Below are 21,229 nucleotides of genomic sequence, written 5' to 3'. Positions count from 1 at the left end.
ATCTAAAAATTAATTAATTATATTTTATAAAATTTATAGTGTAAATAATTATAATTTTATAAATATTAATTATTAATATTAACATAATATAATATTCATAAAATATATCATAAATCGTCACAATATAATAGAGTTATATAATAAATTTTTAATAAATATGAAAATTGATTATAAAAATTTCATCCATAAAAAAAAAATTCAAAGATCATAATAATTAATCCTAAATACATATAAAATTTTACTTCGATTATAATTGCAATCAGCGCAAAAAGACATAAACGTGGGGTTTAAAATTACAATTTAGACATAATTATAAATTACTGCAACGTGTAAAAAGTAATAATCCACTTTGAAAAGTAATAATGACCTTTCTTAAAAATATCATCGGAAAAAGTAATAACCACTTAAATGTATTTTTTATTATAATATAATAATGCAAATTTTTTAATTAAAATTAAATTAAAAACTATAAATATTAAATAATTACAAGACTTCTTTCTAATTTTCATTAATACAAAAATAAATCGTTAATTTAAAATTATGAATCAAAATTTAAGTTGGCAAAGGAGAAACTTCTTCTCCGTTTAAGAAAATAAAATAAAAAATAATAATAATAAAAAAAAACTTCTGTGAGACTAGAGGACAACAGTAAAGAGAGTTGAAAAAAGATTCAAAATAAAGACGGTGGAAGAGAATAGAAAACTCAATTCAAAACGCAAGGGGAGGTGGTGGTGGCTCTTTTCAAAAAACAAACATTTCTCTCCGAGGAGACTCACCTCACCTCTCTCTTTCATCTCTCCTTCTGTTTTCAAAATCGTTGAAATTTCAATTCTGATCTCCCCCGACGCCATTAGATCTCAAACTTGTAGGGTTTTTGCATTACTTGGATCGCCTTAGCCTTTACTCGGAACAATTCTTGGCTCTCTTACTTCTTTTAGATCCTTTTCGTCTTGGAAATTTTGTTAATTTCAATTTACATGGAGGCGATCGAAGAGTTGGGGGAGCTCTCAGAGTCCATGAGGCAAGCGGCGGCTTTGCTTGCTGACGAAGATGTTGACGAGAAGCCGAGCTCCACTTCTAGAAGGACTTCTACTTTTCTTAATGTTGTTGCCCTTGGCAATGTTGTAAGTTCCTTTTTTTGGTATATGTGCACACCTACATGTGTCTAGTGATTGGATTGGATTCAGAGGATTGTAGTAGGATTCAGCTCTTTGGAGTTTGCAAGAGTTCTATGTTCTTTGTTTTGTGTGTTTAAATTTGATAGATCTTTTTAGCTGCTTTTTTTTTGTATGCTTGAAGTGACAGTACTTGGATTCTTTCTACTGGGGTGTGAGTGACTAGCTGATGCATCCAAGTATATTTGTGTTAGCTTCAGCAACGGGAAGTAAATGATGTAAATATATCTCAAAGCAAAAGGAACTGAATTTAATTGCTACTAATAATTCAGCTGGATTCAGCTAAGCATTAAATTAACCTAGTTAGGGTAAGCTATGTGGATCACTTTTTGTCATAATTCTTCTTAGTTAATCCCGACCTAGTTGAGGTCAGCGTCATTTATTTTCGCATACAGGTTCGCTTATTTAAGGATGACATTCTTGGAACATCTTGTGATTACTTTTGATAATCATCAGAAATTGAATCCTGGAGTCTCGACAGCGTTTAGACGAAACTCTCTTCTGTAGCTATCTTTTAGAGAACGAATTGTGGGGTTTACATATTTGATGTTGCTTAAAATTTGTTCCCCTGTGTGTGCGTACAAGTCGACCTGACCATGAGTCAGAACTGCAGGTTTGAGCTGGAAGCCAGCTCAGACTGATTCCGGCTTGAAAGGTTTGAAGCTGTTTGATGCGGTTCCAGTTCAGCCCTGGTTTGATGATCTTGGTTCAGAACTATTAAAAATTACAACGATATTAATCTTCTATCCATTCTAACTATTAACCTGTAGAATTTATAAGATATAGGTTTAAGGACTTTATTTATTTAGTTTCTAATGTAAAAATATTAAAAAAAGGAAACAATATAAATTAATTATTTTGAATGGCACTGATTCCAGGCCAGTTTATGTTTATGAACTGGAACCATTGACATGGTCAGGTCCCAGTCTAGTTCATAGTATGAACTGGGGGGGGCAAGGCCGAGGGTTCTATGCAGTACATACAAGGAACTAGTGAAGATGATTAAGTTTATTACAGTGGCATTTCTGTTTTGAAGTAGTTTGTGCTGTTGCTAATTTTCTATGAGCAATGAGTAGCACTTGAAGGGACTTAACTTCTAGTTATTAAAATCTGGCCTCCTTTGTTATTGTAGTTATTATTTTCTGCTATGCAAGCATTTTTACTATTTTTTGATCTTTCCCCCCTACTTTTTGTGGAAAATCTGGTTAGGGTGCTGGTAAATCTGCAGTTCTAAACAGCTTAATTGGGCATCCTGTTTTGGTAAGTTATATGCGAAAATTCTTGTATATTCTTTTGCTTGGTACTTCCCTTTTTGCATTCTAACCAAATAAATTTTTTTCTTTTTCAATGTTCAGCCAACTGGTGAAAATGGTGCTACCCGTGCTCCTATAAGCATTGACTTACAGAAGGATGGCTCTTTGAGCAGCAAATCAATACTTTTGCAAATTGACAATAAATCCCAGCAAGTTTCTGCAAGTTAGTATCTTCAATTGATTGGTTTATATTATGTCGTACATTTTATTGTGCTTTTGTCCTCCCTCACTCTGTATCTTTTTGTTGCTTAGTTGAATGAGTAAGAATCAGTTTTAAAAATAGACCTGACAGGTTTACATGCTATTGCTGACACTAGTTTTAGAAATGTCAGTAATATCTAATGTGTCAATAGCTTTATGATTCTCTGCATGGTTTATGATCGATGCCCACCTGAAAAAGCTATCCATTGTACTTATGGGCATTGTTAATTACTTGTTTGGACATAGGAGGCCTAATGATAAATATACAATTATTTATGTAAATATAGTTGATTGTAAGACAAGATAGACTACTTAATGGTGATGTTAGAACTCTTCTTGTCAACTAAAGGGTTGACTATTTAACATGATTGCACATGTATAGGTTCCTTTCTGACATTTAGATTTTGTATAAATTGTTATTATTTCTGCTTGTTTGTAGGTGCATTACGGCATTCTTTACAGGAAAGGTTGAGTAAGGGAGCCTCGGGCAAGAGTCGGGATGAAATATATTTGAGATTACGGACAAGTACAGGTTGGTTCATGAGTTACAGCTGTGGTTTGTGCAATGGATTCTGAGAAGCATTATATAAATATTGCTGTCTTGTGGAAGCTTGCTAATATACAAAATAAAATACCTTCCTGAAGTCGTTGCTGGTATAACTGCACCAAATAGTGTTTGTGAAAGCGTCTACGGTAGAATGACATAAAAGAAATGAACATTGAAAATAATATTGTATGACAGCTAGTGATGTCAACAATGTTCTGGTGGCTGGAGACATTTGGATCGGTTTTTCAATTGCAGATCCTTGATAAATGAATTATGGTGATGCTGGCACCTCTTAATCGGCTATAGACTTAGTTTATTTATAAATGAAGATGGGGGTTTTATTTTTTTTTATTTTTTATTTTTATCAAACTCTGGGTCTCGATAATAAATAGAGCATTGAAATCCTTCTATTTTAGAATTGAAAGATCCACTTTGGGGTAAATCCCAAAACACTAAGAGAAGGAAGAAATAATTCACTTACCTTACAGCTTTCACTTCTTTCAACCGTGATCCGATTTTCTCTTGTGAATTGGATGTTTATACTTCTTTTCCTTGACTCTCATGGATATGCATTGCAAGAACTTGATGCATTAAGAAATATAAAGGGAAAGGAATAAGAAGGTGGAAACTTTACTCTGAAAGGTATAGTAGACCATCCTTATATGTATGGCAAACTCAAGTACCCATTGGATGGGGATTTTTATTTCCATGGAGAAATGCTGCCTTTACTATACAACTTAGGGTATGTTTGACTTTGTTGTTGGTGTTGCTATTGAAAAATAAGCCCCTTAAATATGTTATTTAATTGATATTGTTGGGAATGTATATCACACATCAGGAAAATATAGAAGTGAAAGGATAAATGCAAATGATTGGGTTGTAAAATTGAATTGGCTAGTTATTTTAATGTGTACTCAATCATTTATTTAAATCCAGACTATAATGAATGCATGTCTAATATGCCCAACACTCTTTTTGAATTAAATATGGTATCAGAGCATCTCAGGCTAAAAAGTCCATAGTTTGAATCTTGGCTATCCCATCTTTTAATTTCATATTTCATAGGAGATAAAGTGGGCATTTCCTTGTTCATGCTTCAAGCTTAGTGCGCATTTGTGTGAAGGGATGTGTTAGAGATATAAGATTATTCTCGAGGCCCTCACCTACAAGATTAAGCTTTTAGGTTGAGTGCTTTCTCAGCATGTTTTAGAGCCTATCCTTGCCTTGATGATGAGCCACTTGCAAATGTTCATGCACGTGACTCTACGCTTTAGATATTCATGTATGGGCGTGAGGAGAATATGTTCTATCTCATGGTTTCAGACAAGGATTTAGTTGCAAAATAGGACTTGGGCAATTCTTCTCCCTTGAGTTAGCTTTTGGTGTAAAGTTATGCTTTATTCCATTATCTCAAACATGGTATTAGAGTCCAATTTGAATTGTGGGCTTTAGCTGCCTATAATGCTGTGTAATTGGGTCCGTGTTAGGTTAATACTAACCAACTATCAAGTGGTACATGTGGTTACACTTGAGGCAGAAGTGTTAGGAATGTATACCGAAATGGGAAAATATAAAAGTGGAATAAATGTTAAATAGTTGGGCTGTGACATTGAATTGACTAGTCATTTTAATGTGCAAAGCATCTCAATCCTTTATATGAATCCATATGAAAATGAATTAATGCCTACTATAGCCAACACTTTCTCGGAATTCAATAGATATTAAAAAATGATTTAAAGTTAAATTTGATTTATTTTAGTGATAAGAATACCAAAATAACTAAATAACATTTTTCAACGATATCTAATTTCTAAACTAGTCGTTGTTCAAAAGTATTTCTTTGGCCTCCCAACCACAATTTTGAGTAGAGCCTTAGTATCAGTGTTAACCACATCTCTTTGACAGATAAATCCTTACACAAAATAGAACCAATTTTTTCAGTGTTATCTTTCCTTTATGGTTGAAAGGATGTTCATTGGTTACCATGGTTTTAAATAACGATTGTTATGTTATGTAACGGCCATTATGTAACAGGTTTTGGGGGGCTGTTACCAAACCACTGCAAGTCTATACCCGATTCAATCGTGGATCCAAGTCAAAGCAGCCACATATTGAGTCTCTGAATTAGTCAAATATTTCAGTTATCTTTCAGCTATCTATTAGTTAATTGTGTTAATTATTCCCTGTTTGTATGAGGGTATTCCTCCACTTTTTATTTTATGTGGTTAGTTGAGGAGGGTGTTCCTCCATGTTGAAGTAGTGCTCCTTTGATGTAGGAAACAGTTATACTTCCTTTCTGTATTTAAGCAATAACATCAATGAAGAGGACAGCTTCGAAAATCAGATAAGTCTTGAGCGCTTTAAGTCTCAGAGGTTTCAGGTTCCCTCTTTTAGAGCTTGAATTGTTAATGACCAGAGGTCGTAAAAAAACTCTTAACCCAAACACTCAAACTCCTGCCATACCCTTAGCCCACAGATCCATAACCAAATCCACAAGCCGGGACCATAACAGAGGCCTTTACCCATTACCCCGTTATACAACGGTCCCTCTTGATTTGAAGATGTAATGGTAACGGCCGATATCGATCGTGAAATAACGATAATGGCCGTTACCAGAAACTGAAATTCTTTTATATTCTTCCTCTTCTATCTTTTATTTTCATTTTCATTAGTTTCTACACTTTTCGCCAACTTCAAAGGCTATATTTTTTAAGTTTTCTCTTCCCTTTATCTTTCAAATTTCAATCTTCCCTGTATATTTCTCATATAAGCTTAAATCCATCATAAACTATCATATTCCAAGCTTATTTCTTCTAAAAAGCTAATTAAATTTTATGTATTTTAGTTTTTAGTTGTTTTTTTCCCTTTTTAAAAAAAATTTTTGTGGATTAAAATGTTAATTTTGAGTTAAAATTGTATTTTGAGCTATTAGTTTACTCGATCTACAAAGATTATTATTATTTTTTTATTTTAAACTATATGATGTTTAACTTAAGTTAAATAATCTATATTTCATGTATTTATGTTTATTATGTATTTGTATGCATTGTTCTGAATTAAATTTAATCAATATCATTTCATTTATGAACTTTGCAATTTTTTTTGAAAAATTTGCATAGCGTCCATTACTCGCGACTGCGACCGCGATTTAAAACCATGTTGGTTACTCCCATGCAATTCTTGTTTTCCTCTTTACTCTCATGTCCAAATAAACCCGCACATAGTTGACTCGATGATATTCTCAAAGGGTTCCAATATTCCATATCATTCCTGCAAATGCTTGATATCTCAAGGCTCTAGCTCAGAGAAAGGCCAAAAAGAAGTTTGTGACTAGTTTATTAGATTTTACTTAAGTTAGCCACTTAGTTGCCCAAAATTGTAGTAGAATACTGCCTGAAAGTATATAAATAAGAATGAACACATTGGTTTACAAGCTCCAAGGTATACACTAATTTCTTTCTACGAGACTTGCCCAGCATAAATAAGTGATGAGTATGTTATTAGAAGGGTTGAAGTTAGAAATTTCATTAATAACTTATGGATGGTATAATTTGTTTGCTTGGAGTAACATGATGCTAGCGAACAACATAAGACTATAGGGAGGACAAACGCTTCATAAAATGTGATGTGATGTTTTTTAATGTTATACTTTCTTGAAAAGTTTTTCATGTCTATGCATTTTATGAACGACAATAGTAATGTAGGCCGTCACTCTAGTAATTAGGATCGAGATTTTATTTATCAACTCTAGTAGTTAGGATCAAGGTTTTTCATAAGATGTTTAGGCTGTCATACGAGTATATCAAACTTGGGCTTATGCTAGATTGTCAAATTAATGCTACAAACTTCTATTACAACATTGTGTTTGCATGCATCTTTACCAAAGCATGTATGATCTGCTAATAAAAAATGAAATGTTTATTTTAGTATAAGTTAGTTGTTCATGTTAGGACATGAGATATTCAGTTGACTGATTTATTTTAACCTCATCCTTTGTGCATATTTTTTCAGATAAATTGATTTCCTTTATATACATCTTACCATTATTTTGTATGATTTGTTCTCAGCACCTCCCCTGAAATTGATAGATTTACCTGGCCTGGATCAACGTATCATGGATGCGTCTATGGTAAGAGTTGTTTAATGGTTCTGGACCTTCATTTAATTTAAGGATTCATACTTGCTATGGTTCGCCTGTTAGGAAACCAATGCTAGTTCTTTATGTGCTCATGAAAAAACAGCATTTGGCTGGTCAGATTTGCTTACTTATTCTTTTTGACTTTTAATTCAATAAGGCACCTGAAACAGTGCGTGTTAATATGTTTTGGAATGGCACTTGCTTAGGTTAGTGACTATGCTGAGCACAATGATGCCATCTTGCTGGTTATCGTACCAGCAGCCCAAGCATCAGAAATTGCTTCCTCTCGGGCCCTTAGGGTTGCCAAGGAATATGATGGAGAAGGTAAATGGCTGATAGTATTAACCCCTTTTTTTTTGGAAAATAGTTTGGCTAATTTTAAATTGTTCTAAGATCTCCGTTATGGTCTATTATTTTCAAGTTTGATCGACAAATTGATATTAGATGTGTCTCTCTTATTCTGTGGCACATCTTTCCATTATTGTCTCCCTAGTCTTTCTTTTTTCTTTTTGCTTTTTCATGCATAATTGTTAAGTGAACCGAGCATACGTATTCTGACATTGGTTGCAGGTACCAGAACTGTTGGTGTAATTAGTAAAGTTGATCAAGCTGCTTCAGATCAGAAAGCTCTTGCAGCTGTTCAGGCTCTCCTGTTGAATCAGGGTCCAGCAAAAACTGCTGATATCCCTTGGGTTGCTTTAATTGGTCAGTCAGTTTCAATAGCTTCTGCACAGTCTGGATCTGACAGCGCATTGGAAACTGCATGGAGGGCAGAAAATGAAAGTCTTAAATCAATATTGAATGGAGCTCCTCAAAGTAAACTGGGCAGAATAGCTTTAGTGGATGCTCTGGCACATCAAATTCGCAAGCGTATGAAAGTTCGGCTTCCTAACCTTCTTTCTGGGTAATCGTTTTCCATCTTCTGCATGAGTTTTTGTGCACATGTTTGGAAGATAACTTGCCTTCAAATGCTGCTTCTGCTACACTTGGCCTGTAGATTGCATTGAGACCAATAAATGCAGAAATGAGCTTATCACATTCACCCGCATCTGTCCACACCTGTATACTAGCCATTTTTACTTGTACTGCATGTGATGCTTAATTTTTTAAATGCTTGAATAGTTGTGTTAATTGCAAACATATGTTCCATGAAGGTAAGCGACTAATTGAATTGTTTATAAAGCATTCTCTTCTATGCTAGTTAACAAAGTTTTTGTTATCTTGTTGGGGGCTAAGCTTAGAGTCGTCTCCTACTAAAAAAATTTGACAAAATAGAATACAATCAACTAAGGGTGCATTTGGATACATTGTAGTTTTCTTGCTTTTTAGTTTGCCAAAAAAAACAAACTACTTTATTATTTTCAGTTTTTTTTTTAAAAATTTAGATTATCTCTATACATCTGCCTCCTCTGTACTTACTTATTCCTCTGTCCTTCTATCCATTAACAACAATTTATCACTTAAATCTTTTTTGGTTTGCCTTTTAATTTCTCTCTTCATCTTTTAACAAAAAAGTAAGCCACTAAAAAAAAGGGTCCCACTGCTGCCTAAAATCACTCTACCTCTAATATCACATTTCTGCATCATAACCATCAATGTTTTTATGACCTCAGAGAGACTCGTCATTTTCATGTTTCCTGTGATCATGTATCCTTAGATTCATGATTTTTATATTACCTTATATCCATGATAACCGACCCAACTTTTATGCAATCAAAAGAACATCAGAAGTTCTAGAAAATATATGAAGTTCTATGTTTGACAGATTAGGAGATCAGTGATGTGGACAGCCTAAAGATAAGGAAGACAAGGGTTGATTAGCAGAAACAATGAAAAGAGAAATGGAGAGAATCAAAAGAGAGGGTGGAGATTGGTGAGTGAGAGAGAAAGGAGTATAGAGTAGATGATGTTCATATTTCGAAAATAGCAGCAATAATATGAAAACTGCGGATTTGTAGTTTACTCTTTATTGTTCTTTGTTTTTTGAGAAATGTTGCAAAGTGGTCAGAAAATAAACACAACTTGTCTTGCTGAATATATATATATATTTTTTGTTTTTTCCTTGAAACAGAAAACACCAATGATAACAAAACACCTTTGGGTATTAGGGGAAATGGCCAAACTTGCACTTTGCAGTCTCAAAAGTTTGATCCTTTTGGTTTAGACCAAAGAAAAACAAAGCAGTGCATGGTAATGTTAGTTCCAAATACCTGCCAAAAAAAGAAAGAAAGAAAGACGCCATATGATTAATTAGCATATGTGGCTGCTGCATAGAATTAGCTTCATAGGCCTTAATGGATTACTTTGAGGTATGAAGAACTGGCAACCAAGACGATGACTAATGCTTTTTTATGTTGCAAAATGAGAACATTTGAAACTGCAACAGAAAAAACTAAGCTTTAAGAAAAAAGAAAAGGCATGTAATTCAACCATAACAGATAAAGGGTTACATTAGTAGTTTATTTTTCTAGGATTCATGCATGAGTAGAGTTTCAAATAGGTTAGAGGTTATATAGGTCAATTTAGTAATATAAAATATTAAGCAGTCATATTTTGTTTGTTCTGTAAATTTAACTTATACTTTTGGTTGATATAGGGCTTGTTTCATATTCAGTCTGTTTTTTTATTTTGGCTTTTCGTCGCGCATTTGTCAAAGATCCTTGTATAAATAAAATATGTTTACTTGTTTATGTTTGAAAATAGAAAACAGGTTGTTGCAACATAGGGAAACAATGAAAGTGTTTTTCTTGGATTCAACTTTCCAAAAAACTGGACAAAAAATTAAAATAAATAAAACAGAAAATAGAATTGATGCCGTATTTCCCCTTAAAATTCCTCCTCTTCTGACTGTGAGTTCATTTTTGGTAATTGTCCTTTGTCCATACTGTAAATTCAGCTTTTACTTATTTGTCCATTCTAAGATTCTCTCACCTTCTATCTATCTTATTTTACATATATATATATATATATAGAGAGAGAGAGAGAGAGAGAGAGAGAGAGAGAGAGTTCTGATCCTTAACTTCTTCGTTTATTTAGATATGATTAGTGGCTTAGCTTTCCTGAAACTTTTGCATCTATGCAGGTTACAAGGGAAGTCTCAAATAGTTCAGGATGAATTAGTGAGGCTTGGGGAGCAGATGGTTGAAAGTGCTGAGGGCACAAGAGCTATTGCATTGGAGCTTTGCCGTGAATTTGAGGATAAATTTCTCCTGCACATTACGACTGGCGAGGTGAGTGTTCATTTCTAACGCATGCTCTGGTTTTTGTGTATTCAAAGTACACTACCTTTTGTTATTTGTTATTAAATCTACTGTTTTTCCAAATTCCTGTCATTCTTTTCACACTTGTAAAACGATACTGCCCAAAATAAATAGAATGCAAAAAAATTTGTAGAAGTGTGAACTCAGCTGCAACCATTGCTTCCTGCTGTGCAGAATTCGATGCAAACCTAGTTCTAGCCTGTATTGTGGCTTAAGCTGTTAGTACTCGAGTTCAGGAAGCTTATTACTGTTCTTGTAAAAGATGTGATTCCTATTAGGATATTTCACACTTTACCTTAATGCTATTGCCTATCATTTGCTTCTCCCCCACCCCCACGAACTTCGCTTTTCCCTATTTATTTATAAAGCAGGTGCTCCCAGAAATAGCTCTAGTATCTTGCTCTTGTTTTTGGTTGAGGCGGTTTCCTTGTGGATACACTATCTGGCAGTGTGCTCATTTTTGTGTAGTGTCTTGCTTATATTGTTGTTATTATTCATTATTGTTCTGTTCTTGGAGTAGTTCCAACTGCTAAGTAGTGTACTTAATTAATTTCCTCTGACGAGCACAAGTTCTGCTGAGGTCTTGTTGAAGTTTGGTAACAAAATGCTTAAGCTGCACGGCACTGTACTGCAGGGTGCTGGTTGGAAAGTTGTTGCCAGTTTTGAGGGAAATTTCCCGAATAGGATCAAGCAGCTTCCTTTGGACAGGCATTTTGATATCAATAATGTCAAGAGGGTAACTATGCTTGCTGCCTTTACCAGTTCTCTTCTTGGGGATTATCTTGTATTGCTTTCAGGAATTATGTTTTGTAACTTATTATTCTATGCGTGTTCTATTAGATTGTATTAGAAGCCGATGGTTATCAACCATATCTCATATCTCCGGAAAAGGGTTTGAGGTCTTTAATAAAAGGAGTTCTCGAGCTTGCAAAAGAGCCATCACGTCTTTGTGTTGATGAGGTACTTCTCCCCAATTCTTCCATTTTAAAATTAAAAATTTTTTTGTTGGGTTTAAAATTCTGATCTCTTTACTAGTCCTTTACTGTCATGGGTCAATGGCATGCAGTGCTGCTGAAAGATTGGATTGGGCAGTGAAATAATGTGCTTTTTATTTTCACTGGATCTTTTTGCTTGTAAAGTATTACCATGTTATTGATGATATTTTTTTAACAAAAAGTCTTTCATCATTTCATTTTATTGGATCTAACCTAAACTGGACGTAAGATTGATTTCTTCATCATACACAGACATGCACACATGCATGCACGCACACATGCATGCACGCACGTGCACACATACACACACATGCGCACTTGCACACCCACACACACACACGCAGGCAAGAGAGAGACTAAGTATAAATGTTTCCACCTCTTTGAAGTCTAATCACTTTTGCAACCCTACTCAGTTATATGCTATTAAAGGAGTTCATGCCTTGCTGTAAACAGGTACACCGAGTCCTGGTAGAAATAGTTTCTGCTTCTGCAAATGCTACACCGAGCTTAGGAAGATACCCTCCTTTCAAGAGAGAGGTATTAGCATGATAACTTGATTTTTTCTCTCATTGTAGCCTTGTGAAAGTATTTGCATAATTTAATGACCTCATTTTTTTATTTATCGTGTTAATCATTTTCAAGCTTTTGCAATGATGCAGCTGTAAAGCAATTTGCAAGTATTTTCCATAGGTTAACTTGCTCATTTTTATTTTTGTGATGTTAATATGTTATCACATTCTATCTTTTAAAGGTCGTAGCTATTGCTACTACTGCTCTGGAGGGATTCAAGAATGAAGCAAAAAAGATGGTTGTTGCACTAGTGGATATGGAGCGGGCATTTGTGCCTCCCCAGCATTTCATCCGTTTGGTGCAAAGGAGGTATTTAGACATGTTTTCTAGTATATTATTGATTCACTAATCATCCTATAAATGCTCAATCTGGTGGAATTACTGATACAAGGAAGCAAAAGAATGTGTCATGCATGTAATGTTGTCATATGCTTCTTTTTAGACTTCAAAAATTGTCATGTTTTCTCTCTCTACATATATTTGTGTACCAGACTGGAGTGTCATGCTATTTTTGACACTAAGGAAAATGCTGGAAAAAGTTAATGTCGTCGTATGCTTCTTTTTAGACTTCAAAAATTGTCATGGTGTTCTCTCTCTACATATATTTGTGTACCAGAGTGGAGTGTTTTAGTGTTGTCTCTCTACGTGGATCTCTGGTGTGTTGGTAAATGTTTTCTACCTTGGTATTTCTGAATATTTACAGTTACTTCATATCTGTTCAATTTGATCTACTCAGGATGGAAAGACAGCGACGAGAGGAGGAGCTTAAAAACAGATCTTCTAAAAAAGGTCATGAAGCTGAGCAAGCAATACTAAATAGGGTAGGATGTTTATCTTCTAATGTATATGAAGAATAGTTTCAAAAAAAGAATACATAATTGCTGATATGTGTTATTTCTATTCTGTTTACTGCTCTAATTTTTATTTTACAAATTCTTTTTCAGGCAACTAGTCCTCAAACAGGGGGAAATTTGAAATCAATGAAAGAGAAATCCAATCAGTCAGAAAAAGAAGTGCAGGAGGCCTCTGGCTTAAAGACTGCAGGTCCTGAAGGAGAAATAACTGCAGGTTTGACTGGTCACTCCGTTTTTTTTTTTTTTTTTTTTTGAACTGGGAATTAGGGATTGGAAGAGTAGAACCTGAGACCTCATAGATTTACTCAGATGCACTTACTACCAAGCTAAGCCCTGTGAGTGCAGGTTTGACTGGTCACTTGTAGTCTCTTTCAAACATTTTACAGCTGTCCTGTGCTTGTGTTATAATTCAATAAATTTTGCTGTTCTAGTGTTGATGGCTTTTGTAATTAGATGCCATTTCTCTTGCCTTTTGAGAGTTTCCAGACCTTCTAGGTCCAGGAGATATGAAACTGCTTCACTTGTTTGCTGTATCTTTGAAATTGACAAATAGGGAATCATTCAGTGAATTATTTGTAACATTAGTTCCAATATGGAGTACTATCACCTTTCCTTTCAGGAACTTAATTTCCCCTTCACTTTGCAATTAGTTTTGATGTTACAGAATTACTGAATGCATGAGCAGGCTATAAGTCGGGATAAACTTTTTTGCACAAGTACATGTGAGATTTTTAATCTAAGGTTCCTTTTCAGCCATCAAAACTCTCAAGGGCTTAAAAGTTGGCTTGCTGCTATTCTTTTGGATGACATATCAAGGAATTGATTTTCCAACAGCACTTAACAAAGTTAGCAGACTGAATATTATTACCAATTTGGGTATTTTGGAAAGGAAATTTTCATGATTTTGTCCATGTGGAAAAGCTTCTGAGTGGACAACACAATGAATTTTACTGAATTTGGAGTATGTTACCAAAATTAGGAGATGCCTTTGACCAATTTGCATGTGCTGTCCTTTGTGTGTATGAAAAATTCCTGATGTAAAAGTTTCTGATTCTTCTTCCATTTTCTCTCTCTCTCTCTATGTGATAGTTCCTAACATCCTATCATCTGCAGGCTTTTTGTCAAAGAAAAGTGCAAAAAATGATGGATGGAGCAAGCGATGGTTTGTTTTGAATGAGAAGACTGGGAAGGTTTATAACACATTGCTCTACTTCCACCTTTGTTACTTTACTTATATCATGTTTAATGTGAATATCTGCTTTTTTTAATGTTTGTAAACCGGTATATAGTTTCATTTTCTTTAGAGGTGGTCAGGAAGATTAAGCTTAGATTTTGGTGCCTAATGGCTAAAAGAATTTAAAACTTTCGCGTGTTTTTGCAATTGTATTCTAAACTATTAATTTTTGCAATTTTATCCTATTGATAAAGACTAGAAAAAAAAATTCATTCTAAATGTTAATGGATAAAAATTTCATCATAGCATGTGGAATGACTTGCATCTATTTTGACTAATTTAAATTGTTGATAAAAGATCAATTTTATTTAAGTTTCACTGGTTGGACAAAATTGCAACTGAAGTTTTGAAATCAGGACAAGATTTTCAAGGACTTGGGAAATTTCAAAAACAATCAAATTTTATTGTTTTGCCGTGAAACATTTATTTTATGATACTTATATAAGTATTCTGTACTCCTTTAACGTTGGGATTCTTTTAGATGATTAAAAATTATATTGGAGTTGCAGAATACTGATTCTTTCTTTCCTTTGGATTTTTATTCTTTTGTCTTTACCACATTAGAAAGTTTTGGAAGCAAGCCTTTTTTTTCACCCTTTTATGCATATCTACATCGAATAAAAGCAGTGTAGGATTTGAAAACCCAGTAGGCAAATGCAATTAATCTTAGCATGTACATGATTGTTTGATTTCAACCTTACTTTTAATGAATTCCTTAATATGTGGTCCCTGGGTTCAATCTTAATCATTTCTTTTTTTACAGCTTGGTTACACAAAAAAGCAAGAGGAGAGAATTTTTCGTGGTGTCATCACATTGGAGGTATGGGAACACAACTTCTATTTTTTTTTGTGATTTCGCTCAATTATGCAGTTGAACATTCAGGAATATCCCAATATGTTTATATTTATAAGCTTGGCAAACTTTATTGGATGCGTAAGAAGTTCTGCAGGTAAGAAGTTGTATGCCTAAACTAGAGGGAAGACATCCCCCCACTTCCTAAATTAAATTTTGTTCTGTTATCAAAATTGAAGTATTGTTATATAAAGTAGGAGTTTTCTAGAAGTATGGGTTATCTAGCGTTGAGGGTAGGGGTAGGATGCATAACGATTGAGTTTTAGCACACTGTACGTGAGGATGCATATGAATCGAGTTTTAGCAAACTCTTAGCTTATTTGTGGGGGAAACTTTTGGAAGCTTAGCGTCAAACTCATTTATTAAATGGGTCAAGCTAGGTCTAGTGTGACTTTATTCTTAATTTGTTTGTTAAACGAGTCAAAGTCAAGCTGAGTGTTTATCTGTAGAGTTATGTTGTAAATAAATCACTTGAATTGACATATGAAGCTTGTAAAATATATTCTATATGATTTTGTTTTGACCAACCTAGCTCAAATGTGCGTTATTTATTTGACGAGCCTTTAGAGTAAGTATTAACTTAGAGAAGGGAAGAGAATTGCAATAGATTGCTTGATTATTCATTCCCTCAAGTTGTTGGGATTTTGTAGAGGAAAATGTGGAAATATTACTATCAGTATCTACAATTACTCTTAAGGTGCATGACTCTATCCTTAATAATCATAATTCTAGGCTAAAATGCATAATGCAATTCCTTAATCCTAGCCTATAATTTTACAGTAAGCTTGAGCTTAATTCATTAGCCTTAAGGAATGAATTCAAAGAAAATTTTATCTATATAAGTATGTCATGAACAATTTGGCTCATGTTTAGCCTTGAAACCATGGTTTTTAAAGCCAACCTGGTCTAGGAACCGGTAGAGTTAGAGGGTTAAAGGATTAAGGTTATACCATGATTGAATATATGTACACTGTCATTCTGAAATCTGAATACTATTTTGCAAATCTTAAGTTTATATATATAATTAATAATCTTTTATATAATCAATGAATGTTAAATTTATATTATGTAATTAATGATTTTTTTTATAAATCAATATCAATATACCAACATCAAATTAGATTTTGTTAATAAATGTAACCTTTATAAATTAATTTCGAGTATATTAACTTATGCATTAGAAATATGTTATTTAAATATTTAATTAATTTGTCTCGGTTACTTTTGGATTTCAATTAATTTTATTTAATTTTTAATGGACTATCATTCTTGACCATCGAGTATGTAAAACATCAATAATAAAATTATATTATTCATAACAATAGTTTAGACTTGTCATTTAGGGAAATCTACATTACTGTTGCGTTTTGAATATCAAAAAATTAAAAACAGATTTTATCATTTTATAATTTCTTCTGGCTGGTGTCACTAATCAATGTTGTCATGTACAAAAAATGACTTTTAAAAAAAAAAAAAAAAAAAGGATTGAAACCTACTTGAACCATGTAATCTCCACTGGGACTACCAGGTTTGACTAAATCCAGGTTTTTAGGGGTAAAACCTGGATCGGCCATAGGTCTGGTTTCCTTGTTTTTCTGGTTGAGTTAGGCAAGGCGCTCCAGGTTCGTACAATGCTTGAACCTATTATGTCCTTTCTTCAATTACAATCTTTATGAAATTACCCACTCCATCCAAAAGCATATTAAAATTTGAAGCTGTTATAACCATGTCAGAGTCAATTATGTTGGCATAGTTGAGATGGTATGACTATATCTAGACACTAACACAAGTAGGTTTAAAAGGTGAATCGAATCGAGTCAAACCCAGGAATGGACTGGGTCAACGTTTCTGGTTCATAAATCAACTTGGAACCATGCAATAGGGGCTGGTTACAACTGCTCCTGAATCAAGACTATAACTTGTCGGTTCCAATTTGTTTTAATTTTTTATTTAAAAATCCATGGGACTGCTCAGGAGGCGCCATGTATCCTGATCATCATGTATTATAACAGTGACTGAAGGTGTTGTGTCCCTCCTATAATGGCACCTTCATATACATCATGCAGCAGGCTGGTAGAATTTTTAAAATCATTTGATATGGCATTGCAGATCATTAATTTTTTCATCCAATGGACAGGAATGCAATATTGAAGAGGTGCCAGACGATGGAGAACCTCCCGCGAAGAGTTCAAAGGATAAAAAGGCCAATGGACCTGCTTCTACAGCACCCAGCCTTGTTTTTAAAATAACTAGCAAGGTCCCCTATAAAACTGTTTTGAAAGGTATTAGACTTTTCCTTGGTCATCAAACTCCACTTTGGTGGAATTTTCCTTGGATGTTCTTTTAAAATGCTGACTGTTTTTACTTAACCTCCTTTGTTATTGCAGCCCACAGTGCTGTTGTTTTAAAGGCTGAAACTATGGCTGATAAGGTTGAATGGATAAACAAGATATCAAAAATTGCGCAATCTTCCAAAGGACAAATTAGAAATGCCTCTCCTGAAGGTGGTTCTACTTCTACATTGCGGCAGAGTCTTTCTGATGGTTCTCTAGTATGTGATATGTTACTGACTCCTTAGCTGCTCCATTTTATTTTCTTAGATTTTCCTTTTTTTGGTTGTTTGGCCAACACTATTCCTTGGATTCAGTTTCATGGTGCTAACAATAATGACTTGCTCTACTTTGGGGTTTGTTCTACTTGCTTGCTTCTCCATTATTTGACAATCCTGTAAATGGCAACGGTTGCTGGCAGTTCTTTATACCTGCTAATGTTTATCTTCTGAGGGGATAGCCACTAAATTTAGAACATTTATGATTACTTTTTCTCAGTACTCAAGAAAAACGTAAAAAAAATGGTTTGTGGTTTGTGCAGGATACGATGGCTCGAAGGCCAGCAGACCCTGAAGAGGAGCTTCGGTGGATGTCTCAGGAAGTGCGTGGTTATGTTGAAGCAGTCTTGAATAGCTTGGCAGCTAATGTTCCCAAAGTAAGTTTGCTTCTTAATTTGTCTTTTTTGCTGCTGTAGTCGGCTCGGATGGAAACCTCTGTTAACACACTTGATACTGCAGGCAGTTGTTCTCTGCCAAGTTGAGAAAGCCAAGGAAGATATGCTAAATCAGTTATATAGCTCTATCAGGTTTGATGTGTTATCTCTTGCTTCTTTTGATTTTTGCATTGCTAAGAGATCGTAACATGGCTATTATTGGCTTCATTCATGGTTGTCTATTGACATTTAGCTCCATTCATGTGATTTTTGCATATAATATTGCGGTGGTGTCTTGTGCATATTCTGTGTAATTAAATATTGTGTTTAGAAGCAACATCATATGCAAAAATTGAAGGGCTGAAATTCATCCCTAATCAACAATTTATTCTGTGTTGATTATGGCTAGTGCTCAAAGCACGGCGAGGATTGAAGAGCTGCTTCAAGAGGATCAGAATGTAAAGCGCAGGAGAGAGCGCTACCAAAAACAGTCTTCGCTCCTTTCTAAGTTGACACGTCAACTCAGCATTCATGACAACCAGGCAGCTGCTGCTTCCAGTTGGTCTAATGGTAGTGCAGGTATGTCGCTGACAGTCTGCCATACCTGAAGTCTTAAAAGCTCACATTATTTGTTAAGGATGAATACTTTCTGTTACTGAGTTGTTTTATCTAATCCAGCAAGTTACATCAGATTAAGTATGAGCATTGTATTCTAACTTCTTGTATAATTTCTATGACTTTGCTTTAAAGAAATATTGGGTGGTCATTTGAATAGCCTGCCTGACCAACTAAAGCTGATTATTTTTTACTGCTCAGCTTCTGTGTTAATGTGTTGTTAAGTTCAATATTATTGGCTTGGCCTCGAACCAAATTGCTTCCTCTGTTGCATGATAGATCATACAAAAGGCTCTTCATTGTAGGATTCCCCCTGTGATAATTGATATTATGGCTGATCTTCTTATTAAATCTTCAGTCTGATCTGATCTGGTTTGCTCGATGATCTTTTTTCAATAGTGACCTATGGGAATAGTGCATATTAACTTGTGTAGAATTTGGAAAATTGTATTGATGGTCATTTTTTGGTTAATATTTTGACAATGATGTTCTATCAATTCTCTGGAATACCTAATTGCAGAAAGCAGCCCGAAGACAAATGGTCCATCAGGCGATGACTGGAGATCCGCATTTGATGCAGCTGCCAATGGTTCTGTGGATTACAGTACATCTAGATCATCATCCAGATCTTCATCCAGATCTTTATCTAATGGTCACAGTCGGCAATACAATGGCTCGGCACAGAATGGCGATATAAGCCCTGGTTCAAACTCGAGCAGTCGTCGTACTCCTATCCGGATGCCGCCTGCACCCCCATCGTCTGGATCTTCGGGTTACAGATTCTAACAGATGTTTGATCGATTTTTCATTTACAATTCATATATTCACTGCATTTTTGGTGGGTGAGATTCAACCTCTGATTTGATGAGTTTGTCATTCAAAATTCTATTATAGAATCTCTTGGGGGGAGAAGAGAGGGTGTTTGTGTATATAAAGACTAGAGTTCCTCTATGTCAGGTTTTAGTGGGTTGCCTTAGTAGTAAGAAACTTAGAACAGTGGCTTCAAGGTGTTCTTGAAATCCATTATCTTATATTTTTATGCTAGCTTAAAACCCTAATCAATTCAGTGGGAATTCCTTTTTATATAATTTTTCAATTATACTGTTTAATGCAATGATGTTCAAATTAAGTGCCATTGAGGTTAAAAAGTTAAGTGTTCATGTGTTTTGATGATTTTATTTAAATATTTTAATTTTGATAATTTATTTCAAAATTAAAGGATTTTGTATAAATTTTATACTAATTTAAAATAAGAATATAGAAATACGCACTTAATGATGTATTATAAGTAGTTTTTTTTTTATTAATTAAAATGTGAATTTTATTTGACACACAAGTAAATGATAATTAATATTAAAAGATTGAATTTTTATGTATTTTGACTATTTAATTCAAAATTTTTAATTTTAACAATTTAATTTAAAATTAAAAAGTTTGAATAAATTTTACTTTAATTTGGAAGCAGATTTAGGGAGAGTGTGGTTATGCTTATGCTGTATGACATGTGGCTTTTTTTTTTTTCTTTTTTCTATTAAATGTTGGTTTCATTTTACATTTAAGTAAATCTTGCTGACCTATAAATATTATTGATTTGTCTCTCATCCTTCAGTTTCTTTCTTGATTTCCTTTCAATTTACAAATTGGAAATTCTAAAATATAAAGTTCACTATTTTGGTGAAGTAAAGTGAGGGTAAGAATGATTCAGTTTCGGTTTTGATTATTTATTCATTAATTACATTATTTATTATAATAATAAAGATGAAGAAGGAAAATGAAAAATATGATATAAATGGAAGAAAATTAAGAGAGAGTAACGAATTCAAAAAAGTTAACAATATTTTTTATTTAATTGAAATATTTTTTTTCTTGTTTATACATTGCAAAATAGATCCATATTTAATAATAAAAAAATCAAATGTAAAGTCATATTATCAATAACACTTTTTTTCTTTAATTGTGATTTTAAATTAAATTATTAAAATTAAAATATTTAGATAAAATTCAAAATGTATAAATATTTAATTTTTTAATATCAATTATATTTTAATTATGTGTAATGGAACCATATTTAATAATAAAAACAGTTGCATTACAAGAACACAAATTTCAAATTAAAATAAAATTACATAAAATTTTTCAATTTTAAATTAAATTATTCGAATTGAAATATTTTGATAAAATTATCCAAATGTATAAACTTTGCTTTTTAAACTGAAGTAATTTTAAGGTCAATTTAACTCTTAGTATTTCTTAAAAAAAAAAAAAACTTAGTATTGAAGTTGAATCAATTAGGCTTTGAGAAATCTTAGTTTCAGCTCAATTTAACTTACATTGCACCTAACTGCAATTAACTTCTATTTTGTTTGTTTTACAAATTTTATCTTTTAAGGGTCAATTAAGATGGAAGAGAATTCAATGTTGGTTGACCATATTTTTTTTTTTTTGAAATTAAAGATATATTTGATTTAAATTGTTTATTTTTTAAAAAGTTT

The 21,229-nt window shown here is 33.5% G+C and overlaps 1 protein-coding gene across 1 annotated transcript; it reads left to right on the top strand.

Moving 5' to 3' along the window:
- The first annotated feature begins 691 nt into the window (after positions 1 to 691).
- On the top strand, positions 692 to 19,872 carry LOC110606136 (dynamin-2A). Its single transcript, XM_021744901.2, has 22 exons — positions 692 to 1,124; positions 2,385 to 2,435; positions 2,531 to 2,651; positions 3,129 to 3,221; positions 7,304 to 7,365; positions 7,581 to 7,698; positions 7,945 to 8,278; positions 10,457 to 10,604; positions 11,269 to 11,370; positions 11,475 to 11,594; positions 12,083 to 12,166; positions 12,381 to 12,508; positions 12,936 to 13,020; positions 13,144 to 13,267; positions 14,167 to 14,243; positions 15,051 to 15,107; positions 17,278 to 17,422; positions 17,528 to 17,691; positions 18,012 to 18,125; positions 18,208 to 18,275; positions 18,532 to 18,701; positions 19,258 to 19,872. The coding sequence occupies exons 1-22, from the start codon at positions 978 to 980 to the stop codon at positions 19,521 to 19,523; spliced, it is 2,778 nt and encodes a 925-aa protein (XP_021600593.1). The 5' UTR covers positions 692 to 977; the 3' UTR covers positions 19,524 to 19,872.
- The last annotated feature ends 1,357 nt before the right edge of the window (positions 19,873 to 21,229 follow it).

This window comes from Manihot esculenta, chromosome 18 (genome assembly GCF_001659605.2).
Source record: "Manihot esculenta cultivar AM560-2 chromosome 18, M.esculenta_v8, whole genome shotgun sequence".
NCBI lineage: Eukaryota > Viridiplantae > Streptophyta > Magnoliopsida > Malpighiales > Euphorbiaceae > Manihot > Manihot esculenta.
This window is presented reverse-complemented; position numbering and strand designations above follow the sequence as displayed.